This window comes from Pleurodeles waltl, chromosome 2_2, assembly GCF_031143425.1.
Source record: "Pleurodeles waltl isolate 20211129_DDA chromosome 2_2, aPleWal1.hap1.20221129, whole genome shotgun sequence".
NCBI classification, from domain to species: Eukaryota; Metazoa; Chordata; class Amphibia; order Caudata; family Salamandridae; genus Pleurodeles; species Pleurodeles waltl.
The window spans coordinates 825,007,481-825,031,949 of NC_090439.1; the positions used below are offsets into that span (position 1 = coordinate 825,007,481).

Below are 24,469 nucleotides of genomic sequence, written 5' to 3' on the forward strand. Positions count from 1 at the left end.
GGCTCCGCGGCTGAAAATCGACACTCGCCAGAAACGCGACCGAAGAATTGACACACGCAGCTGGAGAAACAATGCGCAGCACCACTGACGGAGGCTGGGAGATCGCCACCCGCGCTGCGTGGTCTTTGGATCATCGTGCTGCTGGATTTCCGACGCAAGTACCGCTGGGCATGTAAAAACAACGCAAGGCCTGCCCGGACCCGAGAGTGCTGACCGGATCGTTGTATCGCTCTCCTGTGGAGAGAAGAAATGACGCGCCCGACCCGACAAAAGGAGAAATGATGCAAGGTCTTGTTTGTGAGTGAAATCGATGCACCAAAAGCCCTTTTTGACGCACACTCACCCATGCGGGTATTTTTGATGCACCCAAGGTACATTTTCATGCTAACAGTGTTAATGTGTGTTTTAAACTACAGAAAGACTCTTTTTGCTTTTTAATTGATAACTTGACTTGTGTATTGTGGATTGTTGTCGTTTTGGTCTTGTTTTGTTTAGATAAATATTCTCTATTTTTCTAAACCTGTGTTGGGTCATTTTGTAGTGTTTTCATTAAGTTACTGGGAGTGTTGGTACAAATACTTTACACGTAGCACTCTAAAGTTAAGCCTACTGCTCTGCCAAGCTACCAAGGGGGGAAGCAGGGGTTAGCTGAGGGTGATTCTTTTTTACCCTGACTAGAGTGAGGGTCCTTGCTTGAACAAGGGGTAACCTGACTGTCAACCAAAGACTTCATTTCTAACACCATTCCATCGTATAAAATTTAGATTTCAGTGGATGGAATATCTGTCACCGTTGTGACGAAGTACCCCATCTGCTGAGTTCTAAATTAGGCCCTAAGACATTTTGTGCTCAAACCAGTTTCCTGCCCATATCTCTTGAGATGTTTTTACTCGAAGTTTATGGGAAAAAGAAAGCCATGCAAGATAGTGGCACACCCAATTTTGCACTGAAAGTGAAATTGTGGAAATGTTTCATGGAATTTTGTGAAATATCATGAAACCAATTACACATTTTCACACACCCTTAAAATATAGAGCTGAATATGAAGCTTCTCTGTGATGGAAACCTGTGCTTTACATTTTGTACAAAGGCCTGGTGAAATGTGAGTGGGGAAACTGCCTGGCTTAGGTAAAAACTTATTAGATTGCTACTGGAATTCCCCATTCTCTAGTGAAAAACTCAGACTGACATTGTAATATTGTACCACCGAATTATAGTGACTTATTGAATTGGTAGAGCTGGTTGAAGGGTTACTGAAGCAGTTTCCCTTCACTGCTAGTAACAAGGGTCTCAGTTCAGACTTCTCAGTGCTTAATCTGTAACAGAATAAGTGGTGGTGCCCACAGATTTGGTCAGAAATCTTCTGCTGGTAGAACTGAAGTTCAGGGCATCAAATACCAAGCCTGCGGTGGCTTGCTTCCGCCTTCTCCAGATGCTTTCTGTCTCTTTATTTCACTCTTGTAGGTTCCCTGCTTTCTTTGTGACTGTTTTTCTGTCTTTCTCTTCCTTCTTTCCCCCTTCTGTGTTTTTCTCTCTCTTGCTTTGGATCAAAGTTTGCTGAAGAAAAAGAAGTGCGGGCCTCCAAAACTGAGTGCTGGTGGATCCCAACTGGAACCACCGGTATAAATTAAGCATTGGGAATTCTGACACTTGCCTCAATTAGATATGTGGTATTATCTCACCCTCAAGGTTTTCCGAGGGCACATTTGCTATGCTAAACACAGAGGAATAGATCCCTGGAAAACGAACCAGATTATGAGATTATCTATTCCATAATGAAAAATATGGACAACAGATCTCAAAGTGACATGCATTAGATGTGAGCAGGGGGGCTCCTCTGTTAGGGTGGGGGAGCATCACCCCCCCCCGCTCCCGCCTGCAGCGGTAGCTGCAAACCTTTACAAGGAAACAATGATAAACAGTATTTATTATTGTTTACATATAAAGGGGCGGGCCACAGGGGTAACGAGGAATGAGAAGGAATGCACAGCACTTCCCCTCAGAGTGCATGTGTGTTTGGCCAGCCGTATCGGGCCGGCCAAACACACATGTGCAGTAGGCTCTCTCCAGCCCAGCAACACAGTTCTGAGCAGCGTCAGGATCGGCTGCAGGTCAGGCTGGTGGCCTGTGACTGCCTGCAGTGATGGCGGAGAGGAACGGCACGATAGAGGAGGTAAGTGTTTGTTTATTATTTTTTTTGTTTCATTTTTATTCCAACCAGACTCCACCACCCCAGACCCACCCCTTCCAAGTGGCACGTGCCATGACTGGATGTGAGTAGGGGTCATATGTACAAATACCAGGTTTTGAAACTCGCAAATTACTAGTCTAAGCGAATCGCAATTTGCGAGTTGCAAAACCTGATGTACAACAGTGTCAATGACACTGTTTGCAATTCCCAATTGTGTCACAAATGACCTACCTTATAAATATTCATGAGGTAGGTTGCAATTTTGGACCCCATTGGGAATGGCTGCACTCACGGGGATGGTGGTCTGCTGGGGACAGCAGACCACCGTGTCTGTGACTGCTTTTAAATAAAGCAGTGTTTTTTCCTTTTTAAATGCAGCCCATTTTCTTTAAAGGGAAAAGGAATACATTTTTTTTTTTAAATGAAAAGTTTTCTTTTCATTTTTTCAGAGCAGGCAATGGTCCGTGGGACCACTGCTAGCTCTGAAAAAATATTTTCGCATCCATTCACAAAGAGGAAGGAGTCCCATGGGGACCCCTTTCCGTTAGGGAATGGGTTAGCACCAATGTGAAATTAGTGCTAACTACGATTGTTTTGTGACCACATTTACGGTCATAAAGCAATCATACATCGCCCCTTCCTAATTGCGACTCGCAGACCATTTTTGCACTTCGGTAAATAGATTACGGAATCGCAGAATTGGGTTTGTGCATCGCAAAATGCTTTTTTCTTGTCGAAAACCGTTTGCTACAAGAAAAAAGCTTTGCACTTCTGGCCCTGGGTCATTTCATCCTGTTATTATTCTTTGCATTATGAGCTTGTGGCTTTTGATATGTTTTCTAAAAGCATAAATACAAAGACAAAAGCACGCTTTGCAGGTCTGCTTACACATGACAGCTCTTAAAATCCGCATGTAGATAAATGTTACTGTCCACCGTTTAATTGCTTCGCTGCTCTGGCGCTCATTGGGAAGAAAAACAACCTATCCCTCCAATTCTGAAACTTTGCTTTGCGGCAGCGTTTGAAATGGTCTGGAAAAAGCAAGTTGCCAGCTTAGAACATTTATTAGAACATTGGAATGTTGGCATGTCCATTGAAGACAATGGAGTGCTGCAGGCTTTTACTGGCTGGTAAAAGCCCGCACGCCAACATTCCAATGTTCGCTTTGTTCACAGCAGCAGCTGTGAACAAAGCCTCACGGAGCCAAAGAGAACATTCTGCCCTGAGTGGCAGAATGTTCTAATAGCCTTAGAACCCGCCGTAGCGGGCTCTACCGGCTATTAAAGTCCCTCTCCCTTGTTAAATGCCCTCGCCTTCGGCTCGGGCATTTAACTCGTGGAGCGGGCCTTTAATAGCCGGCAGAGCCCGCTACGGCGGGTTCTAAGGCTATATTAGAACATTGGAATGTTGGCATGTCCATTGAAGACAATGGAGTGCTGCAGGCTTTTACTGGCTGGTAAAAGCCCGCACGCCAACATTCCAATGTTCGCTTTGTTCACAGCAGCAGCTGTGAACAAAGCCTCACGGAGCCAAAGAGAACATTCTGCCCTGAGTGGCAGAATGTTCTAATAGCCTTAGAACCCGCCGTAGCGGGCTCTACCGGCTATTAAAGTCCCTCTCCCTTGTTAAATGCCCTCGCCTTCGGCTCGGGCATTTAACTCGTGGAGCGGGCCTTTAATAGCCGGCAGAGCCCGCTACGGCGGGTTCTAAGGCTATAATAACACAGACCCTTTAAATAAAGTAATCTCTGTGCAACCATGCGGTGTACTGCTCATGGTCACCTCAGCAGCTATAGCCATTGTAGCTCAAAGTTGGAAGGCACTGGGCCTCTGGAGCAAGGTCTGAGATGAACATTATTTCAGATCACGGGCGAATGTACTATAGTTGCTTTCACTTGGCCGGGAACGCTCCCAATTAATGTCTCTGACTTGAAGCTGCAAGGTTCAGCATGTGCGTTGAATGCCTTCCAGAGGGAGAGCGGGGAAGGCCTTCCCTTTACAGTTGCATGCACCACAAAGAGATCTGAGAGGGAAAATGCCTTGTATTTTCAGCTGCAGGGAATAAACAGTCAGAAATAGCTGGCCCGTGGCCTCTTCGCACGAGTAGCCAAGTGGGTTACTATTGGGTAACAGCTGTCTTAGCAGTGACATTTTTTACAGACAGGCACGTTAAACAACCAAATGTGTAAAAAGAAGCTTACCTCCACTATTCCTATTTTCCCATCGGTGTTTTCTCCGTACTGGTCCACGAAAGCCTTCATTTTGTCGGACAGGTCCTAAGATTTACAACAAAACCTTAATTAGTTTTCCGACACACTAGCACATTCTATCATCAATTGCGACTCGATGACCCTTAAATGACTAGGGTCTGAAGACTGCTGTCTAATTGCGTTTGTTCCACATTGGAAGCCGTTGACAGCAATTGATAACCAGTCAAGGTGGTGAGTCTCCCGCCCTCCACACCTTGCAATCGGCCAGGAGGATCTAGATCGCTGCAGGGGGGGGGGTCACTTGGATATAATGCCACTTTTAAAGATGATCAGGGGGTGTGAGGGATGGAGGCATATATGGATAGCTATTCAGTAGCATTTTTGCGTATCACCACCATGAGATCTAACCCAAAAATGTACAGGAAGAACATTTCATAAACCTGACAACAAGTAATATTTCTAAGATATGAAATTTTAAATAAAATCTACCATAGCAGCTACATAACAGATGCAGGGAAATTCTGATATGTTTAGGCACCACAAATATATTGCATTATTGCCTAGGTAGGTGAGTTCCAACGATAGGTTTCCTGTTAACTTCGTCCATCTCACCTAGTTTCATCCAACTTTCATCTACTGAATGTATGAACGTTTGTGTAGTGCTGATGCTAGACATTTTGGGTGCAACATCTAAACATTGCAAGACAAAAATACTGAGCTAACCTGCTGCTATATGTGTAAACTACATAAATCCAAATACATATTTTGCTAAGATTTGTGATGTATTACCACGAATTGTGTGAGAACTATTTTTTGCGACTTAACCTTGTTTCTAGCCTGAGAAGCCGAGGACGACAGTGATGGATTTAAATGTTACTGTGAGTGACCTGGGCCCAGCTCTGATTTAATTCTTCTTCAAAAGTGCTACATGACAGCATGAACACTTTTAGTCACTTGTTTACAATCAGATTTCGAATAAAGCACAGAGTCAGAGGCTCTCTTTTGTGTGTCATTTCTAATATTTCTTTGAGCTGTGCAGTTCATTTTAAATACCCATAGATTTTTCCATGAACACCTCCCACCACACTGACTAACTGTGCTCTGATGTGCTCACATTTTCAGTTTCCAGGACTGATGCTAACAATGACTGCAGCTGTTGATAGAAAGAGCCCGAGCATCCACTGAATATTCCCTCAAAGCTGTTGAGAAAGATTACTTCCATCAGCACCAATTTTTCTGTCCAATACCATGCACTTCCTGTAAGGTAGTCAAACACTGCTACAGCATGGGTACATCATTAGGTGATGCAAGAGACACTGGGAACATGTGGTGCTGGCCAAATCATGTTTGCCAGGCTTTAGCTCTTCTGTTTCTATACCTGGAGTAAAATTACACTGTTGCTTCTTCTTAGAACTTTTTAGTTCTGTTTCACCCCTCGCGAGCCGTGGTAGTGACACATACCACAACAGTTTATTTAACTTTGTAGGACTATAAAAAGCAAGACATTTTACTTAAATTGTTTTTATGGCATTTTTCAAATGCCTCTCCATGGAGCTGGCACTGAAGCTGGCTGTTTCAACTATGGGTATCTATGTCTTGTGTGAGAGACATGAAGAATACGAGTAAGGAGGTTGGGAAAACTGTAAGGCTCTTTTTTCTTCTCTTTGGCTATATTCCACGGTGCAAAATCTCCTGTCAATTAATCAATGGGTTCTTCTAGAGTGCAGCTAATCACTCAAGGTGCTGGGGAGAAGGGGCATAGAAGGAGGGAGGATTCTGTGGCTCAGTTCAATTGCTGGTTGGTCAGTCAGTCAAAGAGCCAGGTCTTGAGGTCCTTCCTGAATTGAGGCATAGAGAGAGAGGGATTGGCTGAGATGAAGAGGAAAAGAGTTCCAGGTTTTAGTGGTGAGGTAGTAGAAGGATCTTCCACCAGCTGTGGTCTTGCGGATCTGTGGGATGATGGCCACGGCCTGGTAAGCGGAACAGAGTTGCTTGGTGGACGTGTGGAAGGTGAGGCAGTGGTTGAGGAATGCAGGTCTGATGTTGTGGAGGGCCTTGTAGGTGTGTGTGAGTAAATTAAAAGTCATTCGTAGGATCTCAGGAGAAGATCACTCCTGCATACCGAAATTCCAAAATTAGAGAAATGCATATGATACATGCTGTACCGTGGACATTGGTGAGGCTCGTATAATAACGGAGATAAGAAGGGAAAACTAGTAGTTGAAGATGACCCTTTGTGTAGCTTATCGGTGGACAAGTTCTCTACAGACAGGCCAGAGAACCAGCCCACAATCATCCTTTTTGGAGGTACAACCCATTTTGATTGTGATATCTACTCTATATTGGCTTCTCCATTTGCAGTAAGTGATTATGTTGCGAGGATCTCCTAAATGATCCATAATAACTGTTGATTTTGCTATAGTCAAGCATTTCCCTTGAAATGGTGGCATGTGAGGGCTCAAAGCGATCCACGTTTTTGAATTTTGAATTCATTAATTCATTGCAGGTAGGGCAAACATTTTGATCCTCCAAAATAAGAGCCAACAAATTCTGGGTTTCCACTGTGGGAAATCCCCATTGCCAAATAATGTTTAATGTTCAGCCAAGGTAATCTTGAATGCACTTTTTGCCACATAGGCCCGTTTTTTGTAAGTTTGCGCCGATTTTGCTTCAAAAAATGACACAAATGCGGCGCTGAAAAAAGTATAAATATGGGCCATAGTTTTGCAGATCTACATATTGAAGGTTTTGCCATGAGCATGCTACATGTGATATTTGGAGCCTTAATTCAGAGCGTGAACAAATGGCATTACCATATCATCATGTAAAATAACATTTTTACTTCCCCTCCAATAGTTTTATCTAAATATCTAAAAGACTAAGGGCTAAAACATTTTAGAAAATATGTGCTTCCTTATTATTGTCAGTATTCTTCCCTCCTTCTCCCTCCCTCCAACCTGGTTCAGTCAAAAATAACATTTGATAAGTTCTCCTGCTCTTCCATTTCTGCAAGCTTGGTTCCATATATTTTATTTGATAATTATAGCTCTTTATTGGTTGTCCACCGCATTTATTAAGAAAAGCCGTGTGCAGCACCTGTTACTGCATAACGAGACACTTAGTAACTTTTCAATAACTACTGATATGCTTTTATGAGCAAAACAAATTTGGGCTCTGGTTAAAAAAGAGTCTCATGTACTTCGAAGTACTCACCTTCGGATGACAGGAAGTGAGTTACAGTTAGTAGCAACTGCTTCTCCAGACAACAATTAGGAATACTGCTGTCAATAAGCAGTGCCCCTTAAATGTTTTGTCTCTATTTACAAATGAGTTCTAGGTACAGCACGATGACAAGTGTAGCTACTCTTCCTTTATGTTTTTGTTCACACTCAGTAGCCTTAATTTCTCATTCAGTAGTTTTATTTTTGTTTTTCATAACTCTTTATTAGTTTTACAGGCACAAAACCAAGCATACAGTAGTGTAGGAGAACAAATTGTTGATTTTTTCCAGTGGAACATCAACATCGTTCAGAATCCCTAAAATTGGGCCATTTCCAGGATCTCCTAGTCCATAATGGCCTCTAGCTCTTGTATCATTCACCCCCAATATCTTTAAGTTTAAGGACGTAAGCCTCTGATATTTCAAAAGGGGTGTTCTGCAACACATACAGTCATTTCAGAAAAATTATCATTTTATATAGAGAGCCTCTTTTCAAGATCGTCAATAGCAGCGTCCTCCACCTCTTTGCATCCAATCCAATTTAAACTCTTCCAGGACTCTCCCTAAAGTTCTCTCCAGGAATCCATCCATGTCAGTGGCGATTTCAATACCCAGGTATTTGAACCCGGCCTCTGAGACTCATATCCATCCTACCAGCCTCTGTAATCTCCCAAATAATATAGGATCAATGTTTTCCAGTTGGTGCATCATCCAGAGTATTGTTCAAAGTTACTAAATATTGAGATGACCACTGGCATCACAATTGCTGGGTCTGTGAAGTAAAGTAATATGTCATCAACACTGAGTGAGATTTTTTCAGATTCTCCTATGAGCTCCAGGAACCCAGTGACATCCACCCAGCAGCACACCAAGCTCCCCAGTGGTTCCAGGCACAATGCGAACTGAACAGGGAGAGTGGGTACCCCTGTCTCATTCCCCTTTCTGACTTAAATGGCTCAGACAACACCCCATTCACTCTCATGGCTGATGTAAGAGCTGTATAGAGCGGTGCGTCCCATTCGCTTAACTTGGTCCCAAAACCAAATTGTCACAATGTTGCATAGAGTTAAGACCAATTATGGAGTCAAAGGCCTCTTTGGCATCTAGAGAAAGAATTGCTCCAGGCTCTCAGCCCCTTTTTATTATGTCCAACCATACCTGAAGCAGTCTGTGATTGAGACGGATTGTTTAACCTGGCATGAATCCTGTCTGGTCCTCATGTGCCACGTTGGAGATTACTTTGGCCAGTCTAATAGCTATTATCATAAGTAAAATCTTACTCTCTGTATGCATGAGAGAGATAGGCCTATATGAGGCACATTGATATCCGGGTTTACCTGGCTTGGGGATGACCTCTTCAGTAGCATCATTCAAGACTGGTGGAAGTTGGTCTCTCCTAGCTGCTCAGTCATTTTATTGTTGTTTATCAGCCTTGCACATTGCTACCTGGCCCATGAGAGACCTTGTTCTGGACCCTTATCTATTTCTCTTACACAGCTAAGAAAGGTATACAGATATGTCCCATTTTGGCTGTTTTATAACACTGCGAATTTCAATAGTAGAAAAAGTGAGACTTTTTAGGATGCATCCCCTGAACAGCTTCCAAATCCAGGTATTTTCTATTCCTTTTTCAACACCACAATATGCGCTGTCAACATTCGCTCATCAGCTAAGTGTGGTAATGGCAACACCCAGTTATCAAATATCAGAATTACGTGGAATGGATTCTTCCAATCATGGCCATACCTTTTCAGCACTGAGAGAATACAGCATCTCAGAGAGGACTTTTGTTCTGAATTAGTTTTCAGGGATACCTTTCAATCTCCCGTGGAACAGCTACAAATACCTGAAGCTAAATGACAGGCAACATAGTGTGTCACTGAAGGAGAGTGGATCTGCAGGAGTGAACTCTGAAGTTAATTGCTGTTGTGAATTGACAAGATGGATCCTGAAGGAAATCCAGCCTATGTTTCATTAAGACTTTGATGTATAGACTGATCAACTCTCAGAGACTACGCATCAAACCAGGCAACCATGATGGGCAGTCAGAATTTCATTCAACTTAACTAACATCCTCACAAGCAATAACCAAGGACACAATATTGACATTAAGTTCATTCCTGTCTATTTTCCTACGGAAGTATGGCTAGTGTACCCCTCATATGCACTAGTCTGAAGACTCAGAAAATCAGTTAATGACATATTGAGTCTTCACTTGAAGAGCCCCCGATTCACCTTTACGATCTTCATATGGTCATAGATGGATATTTCAGCTAACTCTTTTTTATTTTACTTTTAAACTTATTCTAGAATTAGGGATGCATCACTTCACTGCTGCAGATCTCCTGTGAATTTGCAATACTTATATTGAATGACAAGTTATATCATTTTGTGGCTGTCTGCACTGAGTATGATTCTCAGTTAGGGAAACATCCTTAAAAACGAGTTGCAAACAACGTGGACATTTCCCATGCAAGTATAACCATGCTTGCCTGAACAACGCATGGCTTTTTTTGTGCCTTAACCAAACATGTGCTAAACTACACATATGCATGATCAAGGTACAGAAAAAGCTATGCGTTGTTTGCGAGAGGATGCGGAGAATGCGGTGAGGTAAGTGAGGCTGGGACAGGGGTGGGGTTGAGGGGTGGATTAAGGGATTGGGGTGGGTTGGGGGTCAGGGACGGGCTATTTTTTTAAGTGGCGCGGTGGGGGTGTTGGATATTTTTTAAAAGGCTTAGGGTAGGGGGTCTGGCTATTTTTTTTTTAAGGGGCGGGAGTTGGGGGTTTGTGTTTTTTATTATTTGTGGCTTGGGGGGACTGGGTAGTTTATTTATTTTTAAAGGGATGCAGTAGGTTTAAGGGAGGGCAGGAGGAGGAAGGAGAGAAGAGGAGGAAGGATCGGGAGAGGACACAGTGAGGTAAGTGGGGTTGGTGGGTAGTTTTTAGCAGTGGTGGAGGATTTATGGCTTAGGGTGGGGAGTGTCAGGGTGGTTTAGTTTTTAGGGGCGGTGTTTGGGGGGTCAGGTTAGTTTATTTTAGGGCTCAGGGCGATGGGGGCCAGGGTAACTTAGTTTTAAGGGGCGGGTGGGGGTAGGTTTAGTTTTTTTAGGGCTTAGAGTGGATGGGGGCGGGATAGTTTAATTATTAGGGGGAAGGCCTTAGGGCTCATGGTTGGTGGGAGAGTTGGGGTAGTTTAGTTTTTAGGGGCAGGGGTTGGGGTAGTTTTTTTTAGGGCTTAGGTTGGGTGGGGTGGTCGGGTAATTTTTCTTTGGGCTCAGGGCGGGTGGGGGCATCAGGGTAGTTTCGTTTTTAGGGGTGGGGTGGGGGTCTGGATAGTTGTTTTTTTAGGGTTCAGGGCAGGTGGGGGTAGTTTAGTTTTTAGAGGCAGGGTGGGGGGATGGAATGGAGCACATGGCAGGTGGGGCATTGGGGTAGTTTAGGTATTAGGGGTGGGGATAGTTTTGGGCCTCAGGGATGTGGGGGGATTGTATGTCAGAACCACACATACCGTTGCATGCCATTTCCACAAATGCCTTTACTAGGCATGCTTTTACAATTACATTTGTTGTAAAGGCATGAGTGGTAAAGGCATGCGTGGAAACGAGGCGGTCTTTGTTCCGACCACGTTGTTAAGGCATTTGTTGTTACGGCATGCGTGGTTCCACCATACAACCTCTCAGATAACGTACAACAATTGAAATAGGCCAGCTTATACCCTGAATCCAGATGTAAACATGTATGCAAAGATGATGGCATTGCACATCAGCATCTTATGTCCCTATATGTCTGCTGTGCAGCATAAATGATTTATTTATAAACACACTGTAAGTCACCTTCTTGGTTCCCACCGTTGCTTTACATCTAAACTTCGTGTGACATGTATGATGGGTTCAACATGTTTTTGTTTGTAACATTTCAGATGTGGATTTATTTACATACTCTCTGTTATACATCATTGCAGGGCAGGAATTTTGGGCCGCAGGGGCAAGAGGGGTTATCCACAAACTGCATTCTGTAGCACCTGAAGTAGTACTACAGTAGTACTACTCACTTAACTAAAAACAATTATTTGGTAACCTATGGACGGAAGCCCCCACCTTTACTACCTTTTATGTGCAGAGAAATCCGAATTGGTAGTGGAGATCTCCGTACTAGTAAGTCTGTATCTTAGTAGTTAATGTAGTAAATGTGGAAAGGACAAAGGGAATGACTGGAAAATTGAGAAATATTTATTGCAAAATAAAAGGGGTTTAGGGGAAAATCAAGGAGCGGGTTAACAAGGGGCCGGCTATTACAAACAACAACCAGGGGGCTGCTGCTAAATACAAATACGTTTTGACCTACCACGAAAAGGTCAGTCCATCTATACAGCTAGGCCACATTGCTTATGAAAAGGAACGCATGCAAACCTAAGCACAGACCAGCCTAGTTTGGCATCGTCAGTGAGCTGCAGAGGTTAGGCTTCATTAATACCTGGATATCAAGCCCTAACTGAAGTTTAACTATACCCAAACTAAGCAGCTCCTCTTCACAAGAGATGTGCCCAGATCTTAGACTGACCAGCGGGAAGATAGATGAATTTACTCATTCATTCGCTTGTAACTTCAAACTGTTTCATTCACCCTTGTCACGGGCATCCTCTTTAAAACACACACTGCAAACAAAGAAGAGCAAAGCAGCACAGGCTGACTCTCATTGCTAAAGAAAATGTAACCTTATCTCTGAATATAAATTCAAAGCAGGAGTCTAAGCAGTGATCATGTCCCATATGAATGGCACTAACAACATGTTCGCAGGTGTCCTTGCCACTGCACTGCCCCACTGAGAGGCCATACAGAGTGACATTATCAATAGACTAAGATCATGAAGCGCAGAATAGAAAATATGGTAGTCAAACCATAGGTTGACAGGTACCTCAGAACTCGTGCTATGTACTCTATACATCAAGCTGAAACCATGACTGCAATTCAGAAAGCAACTCAAAACCAGCTAATGTTGCTACTTTTCCTTAAAAACAATAATCCTAATATGGCAAATGGTCATATTTTATTCACAATGCTTGCTGCGAGGAATTAGTCGTTTGATTAAAAATAGCACTTTGGCTTTCCAACCCTCTTCACTTTACTGTGGATTTGTACAATGTTAAATTATTTTTCGCAGTCATTTTTGAGATCTGCATGAAATGCTATTTGACTCATTAAAGAACATGGATTGAAAAGTTAACGAATGCAGATGCCGACAACACACAGAATCAGCTGCAGAATGTGAGTAACTTTTTACACCAGTCCATTCTTTTTCCACATGCGGTGGCCACTTTTGGTACAAATAATTTGGAACATATATTTCCACAGGTGAGCTACTTCCAATTTTTTACAAAATTCTTAGAAGTTAGAGTGAGGATATTTGTTTGGGCCCCTGGGTAAATCAGACAGACTAAATGCAAATTGTAGAGGCCCGAACTTAGGAACATTTTATCTTGAACCTGGAAGGCAGGGTGCTGAATAAGTTGACAGTCAACTACTTGCAGTCCAATTGGTTTACATACAAATAATATCAATGAAAAGCATGAAAGAGAAGTCAAAAGATGGGGATGAATACACATTATTCTATTAAAATCAAGAGATAACTTAATGAGTGAAACAAATACAGAGTGCAGAAGCAGGCAGGGAAATAACATCTCAAAGAAAAAGGAAAGGCCAGTTGAAAGAAATAAGGTTGATAATTTGTGTGAAAAAGGTAAGAGTAGAAAACATGTGGATTTCCCACAGAAAGATATATCTAGGGTTAGCAGATTAACTAAGAAGGCTTGGTGGGTTTTCAATGGTGGCTTCAGGAAATCCAGCCTATATAACACTTTATATCATGTGTCGCTATATCAATGAGCAACCAATACTTTTTCCACCAGGTGCATAAATTGTGTAACAACGAGAGCCACGATGATTAAATGCTAAGGTCCAAAATGATCCAGCATAGAAGAAGAAGTCAATGTAACTAGAGCAAAGAATGTGACGTGATCACATTTGTGTGACCACCATTCAGTTGTTGCACAGTGCGAACAATAAAGATGACAGTGAAAATCAAGAGTAGAAAGAGGAAGCCCAAAAAGTGCTGCAATTTCACAATCCAGTTTTGACGCACGCAAAGTAGAGACAGCAGACAGCAGCAGTGATTTTACTGCCTACGGAAAGGCTCATTAAAAACATCAGGTTAGAATCGAATTACCAACTTGGGTCTATCAAACAGGGGACTAGGTTGCAAGGCGACATCCTGAGAGTGTGCTACAGAAAACTGTAGGCCGGAGGTAGCATGCATCAAAAGTCAGAAGCCCAGACTGCACCACAGACAAGTGAGAGGACTGCAGTGAACTGATGAATGAACTCCAGCCTTAGTAGGACTAAGGGGCAAATTTATATTATGTTTGCACCGAACCTGCATCATTTGTTTTACGCAAATTCGGTGCAAACTTAACTCCATATTTGTGTTTTGACGCTAGACACATCTAGGGTCAAAATATTGGAGTTAGCACCATTTTCTGGATGCATGCACCTACCTTGTGTGAATGAGATGCAAAGTAGGCATTCCCATGTAAAAAATGGTGCTACCCCCATAGCCCCATATTTACCACCTTGTGCTAAAATGAAGTACAGGTGGGAGGAGGGACTCAATAATGGTGCAAAGCTTGCTTTGCACCATTAGTTAATGCCTGGGTGGACCCATTTCAATGGTTGCAGGTGCCCACCCCAAACCCCAGGAACTCCCCCCCCCCACCAGAGGGACACCAGAGGATGAGGGACCCCATCCCAGGTAAGTATAGGTAAGTTCAAAAAAACAAATTGTAAGTGCCATTGGGGGCCCTGACATGGGACCCCCTGCATGGCACTGGGTGCAATGGCCATGGCCAGGAGACCCTGGTCCCGTGTGCTGGCCTTTGGGATGGTGGGCATAACTCCTGTCTTTTCTAAGACAGAAGTTATGTGGTATGGATGGTTTTGCATGAGGAAATGACGCTAGGCTGGTTAGAGGCATTTTTTTGTCTCTAGCCAGCCTAGCGTCATTTTTTTAGGCAAAACCATCTTCCCCCATACTGCCACCCCCACCCAGCTAACATCATTTCTTCTGACGCTAGCCCATCCTGAACGCTGGATTGCGGGGTTCAATAAATTTGGCACCCAGCTGGCACTTGGGAACGACGCAAGCCGGTGCTATACTTTTAAATACAAAACTGCATTTTCAGTTTTTCGTCAAAAAGTATAAATATGGGAATTCATTTTATACAGTGATATAAACTCATCCTCAGTGATACTAAGGGAGTTTTCAGGTGATGGGTGCCCTCCATTGATGACACCTTAGAAAGTAACTAGATATAAATTTCTCACAGTTGAACAAAGACACCTGAGTCAAATAACAAATCCCCAAAGCATTAATGTAAATGGTGAGTACCTGAGGAGCTAGAACTGGCTCCATAATGTAAATGGTGATTACCTGAGGAGCTAGAACTGGCTCCATAAACATAAGACAAGTTATTAGAATGTGGCGGGATGTGGAGGCCGCCATACGGATAAACTTTGATCACAAATGAAAAAATCTGTTAACTATTCTAAATTGCAGTATTGATGCCCATTGAAGATCAATGTATCAAGAGAAGTATCAAAAAGCAGCAGCGAGATCCAGTAACAGCAGAAAACAGGGACGCTCATCATCAAGAAAACACATAAGGGGATATTTATACTTTTTGATGCAAAACTGCACTAGTGCAGTTTTGCATCAAAACGTTTAGCACCGGCTTGCGCCATTCCTGTGCACCAGCTGGGCGCCATATTTATGGAATGGCGCAAGCCAGTGTAAAGGGTGGGCTAGCGTAAAAAAAAATGACGTAAGCTGGGTGCCGGTGGCGTTATGGGAGAAAGGGGTTTTGCATAAAAAAATGACGTTAGGCTGGTTAGAGGCAAAAAAATGCCTCTAACCAACCTAGCGTCATTTTCTGATGCAAAACCATCCATACCGCATGACTCCTCTCTTAGAAAAGACAGGGTTCATGCCTACCTACCCAGTGGCCAGTACAGGGGACAAGGGTCCCCTGTGCATAGCCATTGCACCCTGTGCCATTGAGGGGGCCTAACTTGGGCCCCCAATTGCACTTTAAATAAAAAACAATACTTACCCATAATTACCCTACTTACCTGGCGTGGGGTCCCCCATCCTCTGGTGTCTGTCTGGTGTGGGTGGGGGTATTCCTGGGGCTTGAGGAGGGCACCTGTGGACCCATTCCTTAGTGTTTAACCATGTAAATGGGTCCACAGGTGCCCTAACGCATGGTCTGACCCTGGCGTTAAATAATGGTGCAAAGTAACCTTTGCATAATTATTTAGCCCCTCCTCCCACCCATGCATCATTTTAGCACAAGGGTATAAATATGGGGCTATGGGGTTAGCACCATTTTTTAGATGGGAACGCCTACATTGCATCTCATTGACGCAAAGTAGGTTCACGTATCTAAACAATGGTGCAAACTCCAATATTTTGACGTTTGACGTGTCTAACATCAAAGTATAAATATGGAGTTAGTTATGTGCCGAATTTATGTTAAAATATGACGCAAATTTGGCACAAATGGAGTATAAATATGCCCCATGGTGTCATCCAGCGACGGAATGGTGACCATGTCAGTGCTAGGGTCAGGTCAGCTGCCAGTCTAGGATTCTCTACAGCAGTGATATGAAAAAGGTGGGTTCAAAGAAGAGAGGCAAACATTTTGCAGGACACTTGCCTGGCTGGAAAAGACAGATGTTTGATCATAGATGTATCACATCATATGAATCCAGAGATGAACATATAAATAATGAAATAATGGCATAATTGCCCATTCTTGAATATAGAACAGCTCACAGCATTGGCGAGAGAAATGGCGAACAAGGCCACAACTCGAGGATAATTGTGAACAAAATGTGTTCTCTCTGGTCTCTTAAAATCAGACCAGAAAGAGTCAAAACTATTTGCAATTGCACAACTGAGACTGAAGTATCTTAAGGGCTCAACTGGGAGGCGGATGTGCGTGTGTGTGATTGTTTTTGATTAAATGTGTATTAGAGTTTAATTAAATACCATTTCAGTGAGAGGCAGATTTAAGAGCCCCCAGTGCCTCCTTGCGCAACATTAGCGTCATTGTTTTTTACACTAAAGTGACCTAATGAGGCAAAAATCACTGCACCAAATTAGAAAGTGGCACAATGCATGCATTGCGCCACTTTGTAACCCTTTGTGCTACATTATGCTTGCACCAAGCATAATGTGTGCAGAGAGGGCATTCGCCTGTTAGGGGGACCAAAAAAATGGCATAAAGAAATCTAAGAGTTTTCTTTGCATAATTGTTTTTGGCAGTTTTAACGCCTGCTCAGAGCAGGCATTAAAAGGAGGCACACCATTGTTTTCAATGGGCTTTGCAGGATTAGCATCCTGCAAAGCTCCAAACTAGCACCAAAAATGTTGACGCTAGTTTGCCTAACTACCACCATGGTGCACCATATCTTAGATACGGAGCACACATGGTGGCATTAGGGGGCACTAGGGGGCACAAGAAAAGTGGGGCTGCACTGGGTGTTGTGCCACATTTCTTAAATCAGCCCTTGAGTCTCTTAAAATCGACCAGAAAGAGTCAAAACTAATTGCAATTGCACACCTAAGACTAATGTATCATAAAGGCTCAACTGAGTGGCTGATGTGTCTGTGTATGATTGTTTTTGTGTAGTAAATGTGTATTACGGTTTTATTAAAGAACAATCCAATAAAATCATAATGTAGTTTTGTGAAATCAGATGAATAGCCTAGAGTAATAGTAAGGCTTCCAATCTCATGGTAGAGGTTCAGATTAAATAATATATTATGCACATGATTTATTTACTAAAGTGTAGTAAATCTAAAAAGACACAAAGTCCTAAGAAAGATAATTCATATAAGGTCACAACACAATAAATTCCAATTTTGAATCATTACCTTATATACAAACATTACCCATTTACTATACTTACACCTAGATTTTAGTTTTTTAATAGCTGATAGTTAGACCAATTCCATAAGGGTCATGAAAGGATGTTCTGGGGGGACAAGGATGTGTTCTGGGGAAGTATTTAATTGAAATACCATCATAATTTATGCCAAAACTGATAAAGGCACTGCTATACATTATGTGAGCGATCGAACTAGCTCAGTAAGAAGTTCATTGTATCTTCCTAAGGCATATTTGGGTCCAGTTAATACTATGATAAAGAATATAGGCCATCATTATGACATTGGCGGCAAATGCCACCTACCGCCATGGCGACGGCCACCAACATACTGTCGCCGTGGCTACCAGCCGCCAACCGCATTATGACCATCAGCAGAATTCCACCAGAAGGCTGGCGGAATTCCGTCGACGGTCATGGCGGCAAGGTGGTGATACTGTCAGCAGCAGAGCCACGCCAGCAAAACACCACCTACCGTAACATGTTCCATGATACGGCCTGGAGGTGTTTTGCTGGCGGATGCTGCTGCTGGCAGCAGCGCCACGTCCCATCTTCTGCCGGAGGACACCCTGCAAGCAGGTAAGTTAGGTTCTCTGACAGGAGAAGGGGTGGGGGGTTTTGTGTGCGTGTGTGGGGGTGTTGTGTGTGTGTGGGGGTGTGTGTCTGTTTTTTTATGTGTGCGTGCGGGTGTGAATCACATGGAATGCGTGCATGAATGACTGAATGTTAGTGTACATGCCTGTTGTGTGTTGTGAATGCGTGTGTGCGTCAATGTATGTTAGTGTGTGTTGCGGTGTGTGGGTATGTATGTGTGCATGCGTGGGTGGATGTGGGTATGCGTGTGTTCATGAGTTTGCATGTGTGTACGTGTGGGTGTGTGGATGTCAGGGGGGTCAGGAGGGGGAGGGGTGGGGGAAGACTCCGGGGCGGAATTCCCTGGCACTGATAGTGCCTACTGCCATGGTTTTCGTGGCAGTCAGATTGCCACGAAAATCATGGCGGTAGGTGGGTCATAATCCCGAGGGTGGGAATGTGACGCCCGCCGGGCTGGAGACCAAAGTCTCCAGCCAAGCGGCTGTTACCACCCTGGCGGACGGAGTAGTACATTGGCGGTTTGGCTTGAGCCAAACCACCAATGTCATAATTTGGGAAAAGGTACCGCCAGCTTGTTGGCAGCACCTTTCCCCAAAGTACCATCGTCCGCCAGGGTCGTAATGACCCCCATTGTGTGTGCTAAGGGACTAGATGAGTGGTTTTATTAAGATTTTACTTCATCTTGTTCCAGCAATCAACATACCAACAGACGTGTGTCATTTTCCCTATCTGCTTATGCCTTATATTCCTTTCTTTAAGAAATGTAGGTTTTCTGTGTGAAACATACATTTTAGGAGTTCCAGGATCCTGTTTGGTGCTATTCAAACTGCTGACAAATGACTTATAGTAATTTGTAAATGCCTCTAATAATTGATATAAGTGGCGAGTAATTAACACTTTTATGGTAGTGGTTGGTGGGGTATGACTGAACCAACCCTGTAAGGATTCACATAACCTAAAATATCCATTATTAATTAATAGTTTGGTTGTCTTAATACATCTTTCCCACAAAGTTTCCAAAACCTACCCTCTTATTAATTTTAGTTAGCTATTTAGTGAGAGAATTATATGTGCTAAGTTTATTTAATACAATATGTGTTTGTTTTGCTAGGGATTGTGCCGCACAGCAGAGGAGATGCATCTGTTCCACTGGATCCACAGAGGTTTCCACGGATTCAGGGCTTGGATGGCACCACTTGGCAGGGTAGTCTCAAAGACGGCAGAGTCCAGGTGCTGGGTTCAAGGTTGTTGGAGCCTTCTGTCCATGAGGCTCAAGTCAGGAGGCCAACCAATTAGCCCTTGGAGCCACCTTTGAGTCCTGGGTTCTACAGATGCATGTCTAGTCCTTCTAAATCAGGGAGGAGTGCAGCAGATGACAGGTCAGTACAACAAGGCAGCAGTCTTTCAGAGAAACAGTCCAGCAGAGTGGCAGTTCTTTCAGCAGTACATCAGTCATTCTTCCAGGCCGAGTATCCACAAGTCCAGAAGTGTACTGAAGAGTTGGTGTCTGAGGTCTGGTATTTATACCCAGTTGTGCCTATGAAGTAAGGAGAAGCGCTTCTAGAGGCAGGCCTCTGAAGTGCAGTGGTGCACTGTGTTTCTGGCCCTGGCTTCAGACTAACTACAGGGGGTATGCAGCCCTGTGTGTGGAGATATGACACTGCCTATTCAGGTGAAAGTGGTGCTGTGCCCAGCTCCCCCTTCCATCCTGCCTCTGATGGCCTATCCAGTCACACATAAGCTCCCTATTGTGTGTTGCTGTCAAAGAGGAATACACAAAGCCCAGCTGTCAACTGCACCCAGTCATGTGACTCAGGTTACAGACTGCAGGCACCAAATGGATAAGGCAGGAAAATGCCAACGTTCTAAAAGTTGCATTTTCAAAATGTTCCTTTAAAATCCTACTCCACCATGTGTTAGGATTTTTCCTCACAATTCCAATGACGCCAAACATGAACTGGTTACCTGCTCCCTGATTATTTATCGAAAAATAAATGTAAGAGTTTTTCACTACCAGGACAGATACACTTAGAAATACATTTCCTACCTTTTAATTAAATAGCATCCTGCACTCTGGGCTGCCCAGGGCCTATCCTACGGGTAACTTATGTGTATTAAAAAGGAAGGTTTGGGCCTGGCCAGATCAGTGCTACAGGCCCACTAGTAACATTTAATTTATATGTCCTATGCACAGATACTGCTACTTTTTTAGGGACTTACAAGTAAATTTAATATGCCAGTTGGGTATAAGCCAATTCAACTACGTTTTAAAGAGAGAGCATAAGCATTTTTGCAATGGTTAGAAGTGGTAAAGTAGGCAAAGTCCTAAGGTCAGCAAAACGAAGTCAGCAAAATAGGAGGCCTGAGGCAAAACATTTAGGGGGGAAACCATGCCAAGGATACCAGGTCTAACACTTCTTTGAAGTGAACACAAGTGTATTAAGAAAAAACCCAACAGACCTGTTCACTGTAGAACATGTCTAATGCCAAACCATTACATGTCCTACTTTTAAAAATCCATGCACCCTGCCTTAGGGGCGGTAAGGCTTATGTAGGTGTGACCTATGAATATTTTAAATTAATGTTTAGGCCTTTCAAATGGCGTTATTGTGACTGGTTGAATTTGCAGTTTTGAAAGTGCACAGCGAGGCTACAGAGTGTGTTTACAGTGTCACTGTAGTGATGGCACAATGGGTTTAACTTGGAGGCCTTGGGTATACATTTGTTTATCATATGCTAGGGAGTTATAGGTCCCATTTAGTGGGATGAAATTTCATGTTGAAAAGGGAGGGTCACAGGTAATTTATCACTGGTTAGTACAGGGAAAAACAGTCAAGACAAAAATCTGGGGGTACATGTAAAAAATTGTCATTTCCAATAATGAGTAAGGCCAAAAGACATTAATTTGCCATATGACAAGAATGGAAAAGGAAAAACTATGTATTACATTACTGTATTCGCACTGCAGCCTCAAACCATCTCAGAACTGATGCATCGCTTCATCTGTGCAACGAATCTTTGATGCAAATCCTCGCTCTACAAATCGGGATCTAATGTATTTTGTTCAGCGAATCTAACTGAATCCCTGTAGTTGGCCCATGCTCCATTGTGGTTGACCTGAATGTATGACTTTGCCTTGGTCTGGTGCAACCAGATAGCCACAGTTGGTACTTTTTGGAGCTTTTATTCCACCTAACATCTTAAACATTGCATATCTCTGGTTCTACTGGTTGCATTTTTGTTGTTTTGGTCTTTATTTTTTTATTAACACCAACTCTATTTTTATAACTTGGTGCAGGATCCTTTTGGGTGGTGTTTTTCACTTTACTACTGTTTAAAGAGTTGCACAAATTCTTTACACATTGCCTCTGAACTAAGCCTGACTGTTCTGTGTCAAGCTACTGGAGGGTTGGTCTCATGTTAATTAAGGTTAGCTTGTGCCTCACCATGACAGGGATTGTGGCTGCTGTTAAACCAGGGCTCACAATCGAGTCAACCAAAAACCCAGATTCTCACAGGAGGGAAGCAGGATCATATAACAATTGTTGGGTACTCACTTACTGGTTTTTGAATTCCCTACTATTTGTTCCACCAGACTTCAGTCTCTGGCTTTGTTGCGGGAGTATTGTGGATGCTTCAAATTAGAGTTTAAGTGTGAGATGTGGAAGGGCACAGGGATTACTGTAGCACACTCCCCACACATACAATCCTAGCCCACAGAGCACATGTCTAGAGGGGCTGAAGACTTTCACCATCTTGCAAGTGTCAGAAGCCCTGGGAACCTTTCTCCCTTTGGTTAGGGTGTACCCAGGGCTCATCCCATCAACTAGCTCATACCAGGCATAAATGTGGCCTCTCCAGACAACCATTTTTAAGCATTCCTGGACCTGTGGAAGATCAGGAGAGAATTGAACGTGCTGTTTGTGACCTGGTAAGAGTTCTAAAGGACAGGATCTGCTCTCCCTCTTGTGCCCGAGACAAAGATATGGAATCCAAGGGTCATAAGGCAGACTTCCTGTTCAAGTTACATGGATACAACAAGCTACAAGAATCCTTCCTGCAAATGTTTAGCTGACCAGTGGCCCCTGGACCTGGGATAGACTCAACTGCTGGCTTCTACCTGATACCCAGTGAGTCTTCAAACATCTCCCCTGAGGTCCTTGTGACCTTTAGAAGTGTACTCCTGTGGTGATTAGGGCTAAAGTACTAATTCAGAAGGTAACACCTTTTGCACCCTTGCTCAGGACAAATCTTGTTAGAGTGTCTGACCCACACTCCATCATGGTCAGCTTCAAGTTGAGTCTAGGGGCTGGATTGAGATCTTGATGGTGTTACCACCAAGAAGTATCAATGGATGATATAAGAAGACCATCAAGTTGACTGTGTTATACCCACCATATTTAGATGTTACAGCTCTACAAGCGGAGGACTGACAGCGGATTGCTGATGGAGAGGGATGGCGATGGGACCCAATGGACTTAGCCATATGTGCCCCCCTGCACTACACAACATGCCACATACACACCATCATCCATTACAATTCCAACACAACCCATACATCCTGAAAATACACAGAGACATACACCCATGACACAACATACACCCCATACACACACCATTGACACTGCACCCACACATGACACAACCACAACAACCAACACGACTACACCCTCAGCTACACAAACACACTCAAACACATGCACAAGTACACACTTCACAACAACGTCTGCCACAGAACAATGCACACCTGAATGTGTCACACAGCATCACAACATATAGAACAAATCTGATCTCACATGTAAGTGGCACACATACAGACACAACCACATCACCATTTCCCCCCCCTTAACCAGCCAATCCACACACACATAGATACATGTAGTGACTCCCATTCACAGAAAGTAACACAAACCTACCTGGACAAGTTCCCTTCCAATGCGCACTCATAGCCACCATCGTCCAGTGTGAGTGTGCCATCACTGTGGTGTCAGCATTCATTTGGCAATGAATGAGGGCATTATAATGACAGTTGTATATGTGTATGCTGTGTGTGTTGTGCCACTGTGTGTCACCAGCCACGTGTGACACCATTGTGTACCCCCACATATTCATGTCATGGTAAATTTTTAAAATGACTGTCACATGTACATGCCTGCAGTGGTCTCGACCACCTGTGCAGTGCCCACCCAACATACTAAGGCAATGCGGTGCCCGTACCTTTGGGTCCGGTGACAGCAGGTGTTGTCCAGTGATGTCATGGACAAGGAGGTCAGATCGACACTTTTTTCTTGGTGATAAGGCACATCCAAATCTCCATGGCAGGAAGGGTGGCTAGGTTCCCATTGGCATCCACTTTTCCCTCTCCTGCCATAGATGCAGACAGTGCTTCTTGGCTGAGGTGGTGATCTGAATGTGATTTGTCTATGATACCTCCAACATCTAAATATGGTGGGCGGACCGCCACAGCGGCAGATGGATTTTCAGTCGAAAAGTTGACAGTGGGGCTGTTACAGCCAACATCTAAATCAGGCCGTACTGTGACCATTGACTATCATTGGCACTTTTTGCTTATTGGTGCTATTTGTACTTTAAAACTTTATATTTCTGGTTCTCCTTATTGGATTTTTGACATTTTGTGTCAATTTGTTTAGTACATTTGACTCTTTTTATCTAATGAATTTTAGGATTTTTATTGTTTTGACTTTATTCCTGTTTTAGTACTGCATAAGTAGGATACACATTGGCTCTAAGTTAAGCCTGTCTGCTCTGTGCCATAGCTACCAGACGATTGAGCTCAAATGTGTTTAGTGGCATTAATGGCTCACCCTGACAATAACTGTGATTATTACTTAAGGTCGTTACTTGCCCCCCTCAACTAATAACCCAGGTTTCTAACATTCATCATTACAGGACTTCTATTTAAGCATGCACTAATGAGGTTTAAGAGGGGCTAGGAGCAGTCTCCCAAGAGAACTCCCAGGGATGTAGTAAGCTACATGCTGGCCTTCCGGAGCCAAATGGCCAAGTTGTGGAAGCAAGCCTCTCACAACTTAGAAGCTAGCCAGGATGTCATGAAAGAGTGGTACAATAAGAACATCACTCCCAGGTAAGAAAAAAGGGTGGCTGTGTAAAGGAAAGAGCGCACTTTCCAAATATAAGCTATTGTTTGTTTACAAAGTCCATGATGACGTAGAACGATGGGGGGAGTGCTCGAAGTGGTATGCACCCAGCCACAGAGTGCGGAAACTGTT

General features: G+C 43.4%; 1 protein-coding gene across 1 annotated transcript in view; it reads right to left on the reverse strand.

Annotated features, from left to right (window-relative positions):
• The window catches only part of CALB1 (calbindin 1), a 154,306-nt gene that overhangs the window by 112,797 nt on the left and 17,040 nt on the right, over positions 1 to 24,469 (reverse strand). Inside the window, exon 3 of the mRNA XM_069220451.1 lies at positions 4,392 to 4,466. Coding sequence (XP_069076552.1) covers positions 4,392 to 4,466 — 75 coding nt within the window. The remainder of the gene's footprint in view (positions 1 to 4,391; positions 4,467 to 24,469) is intronic.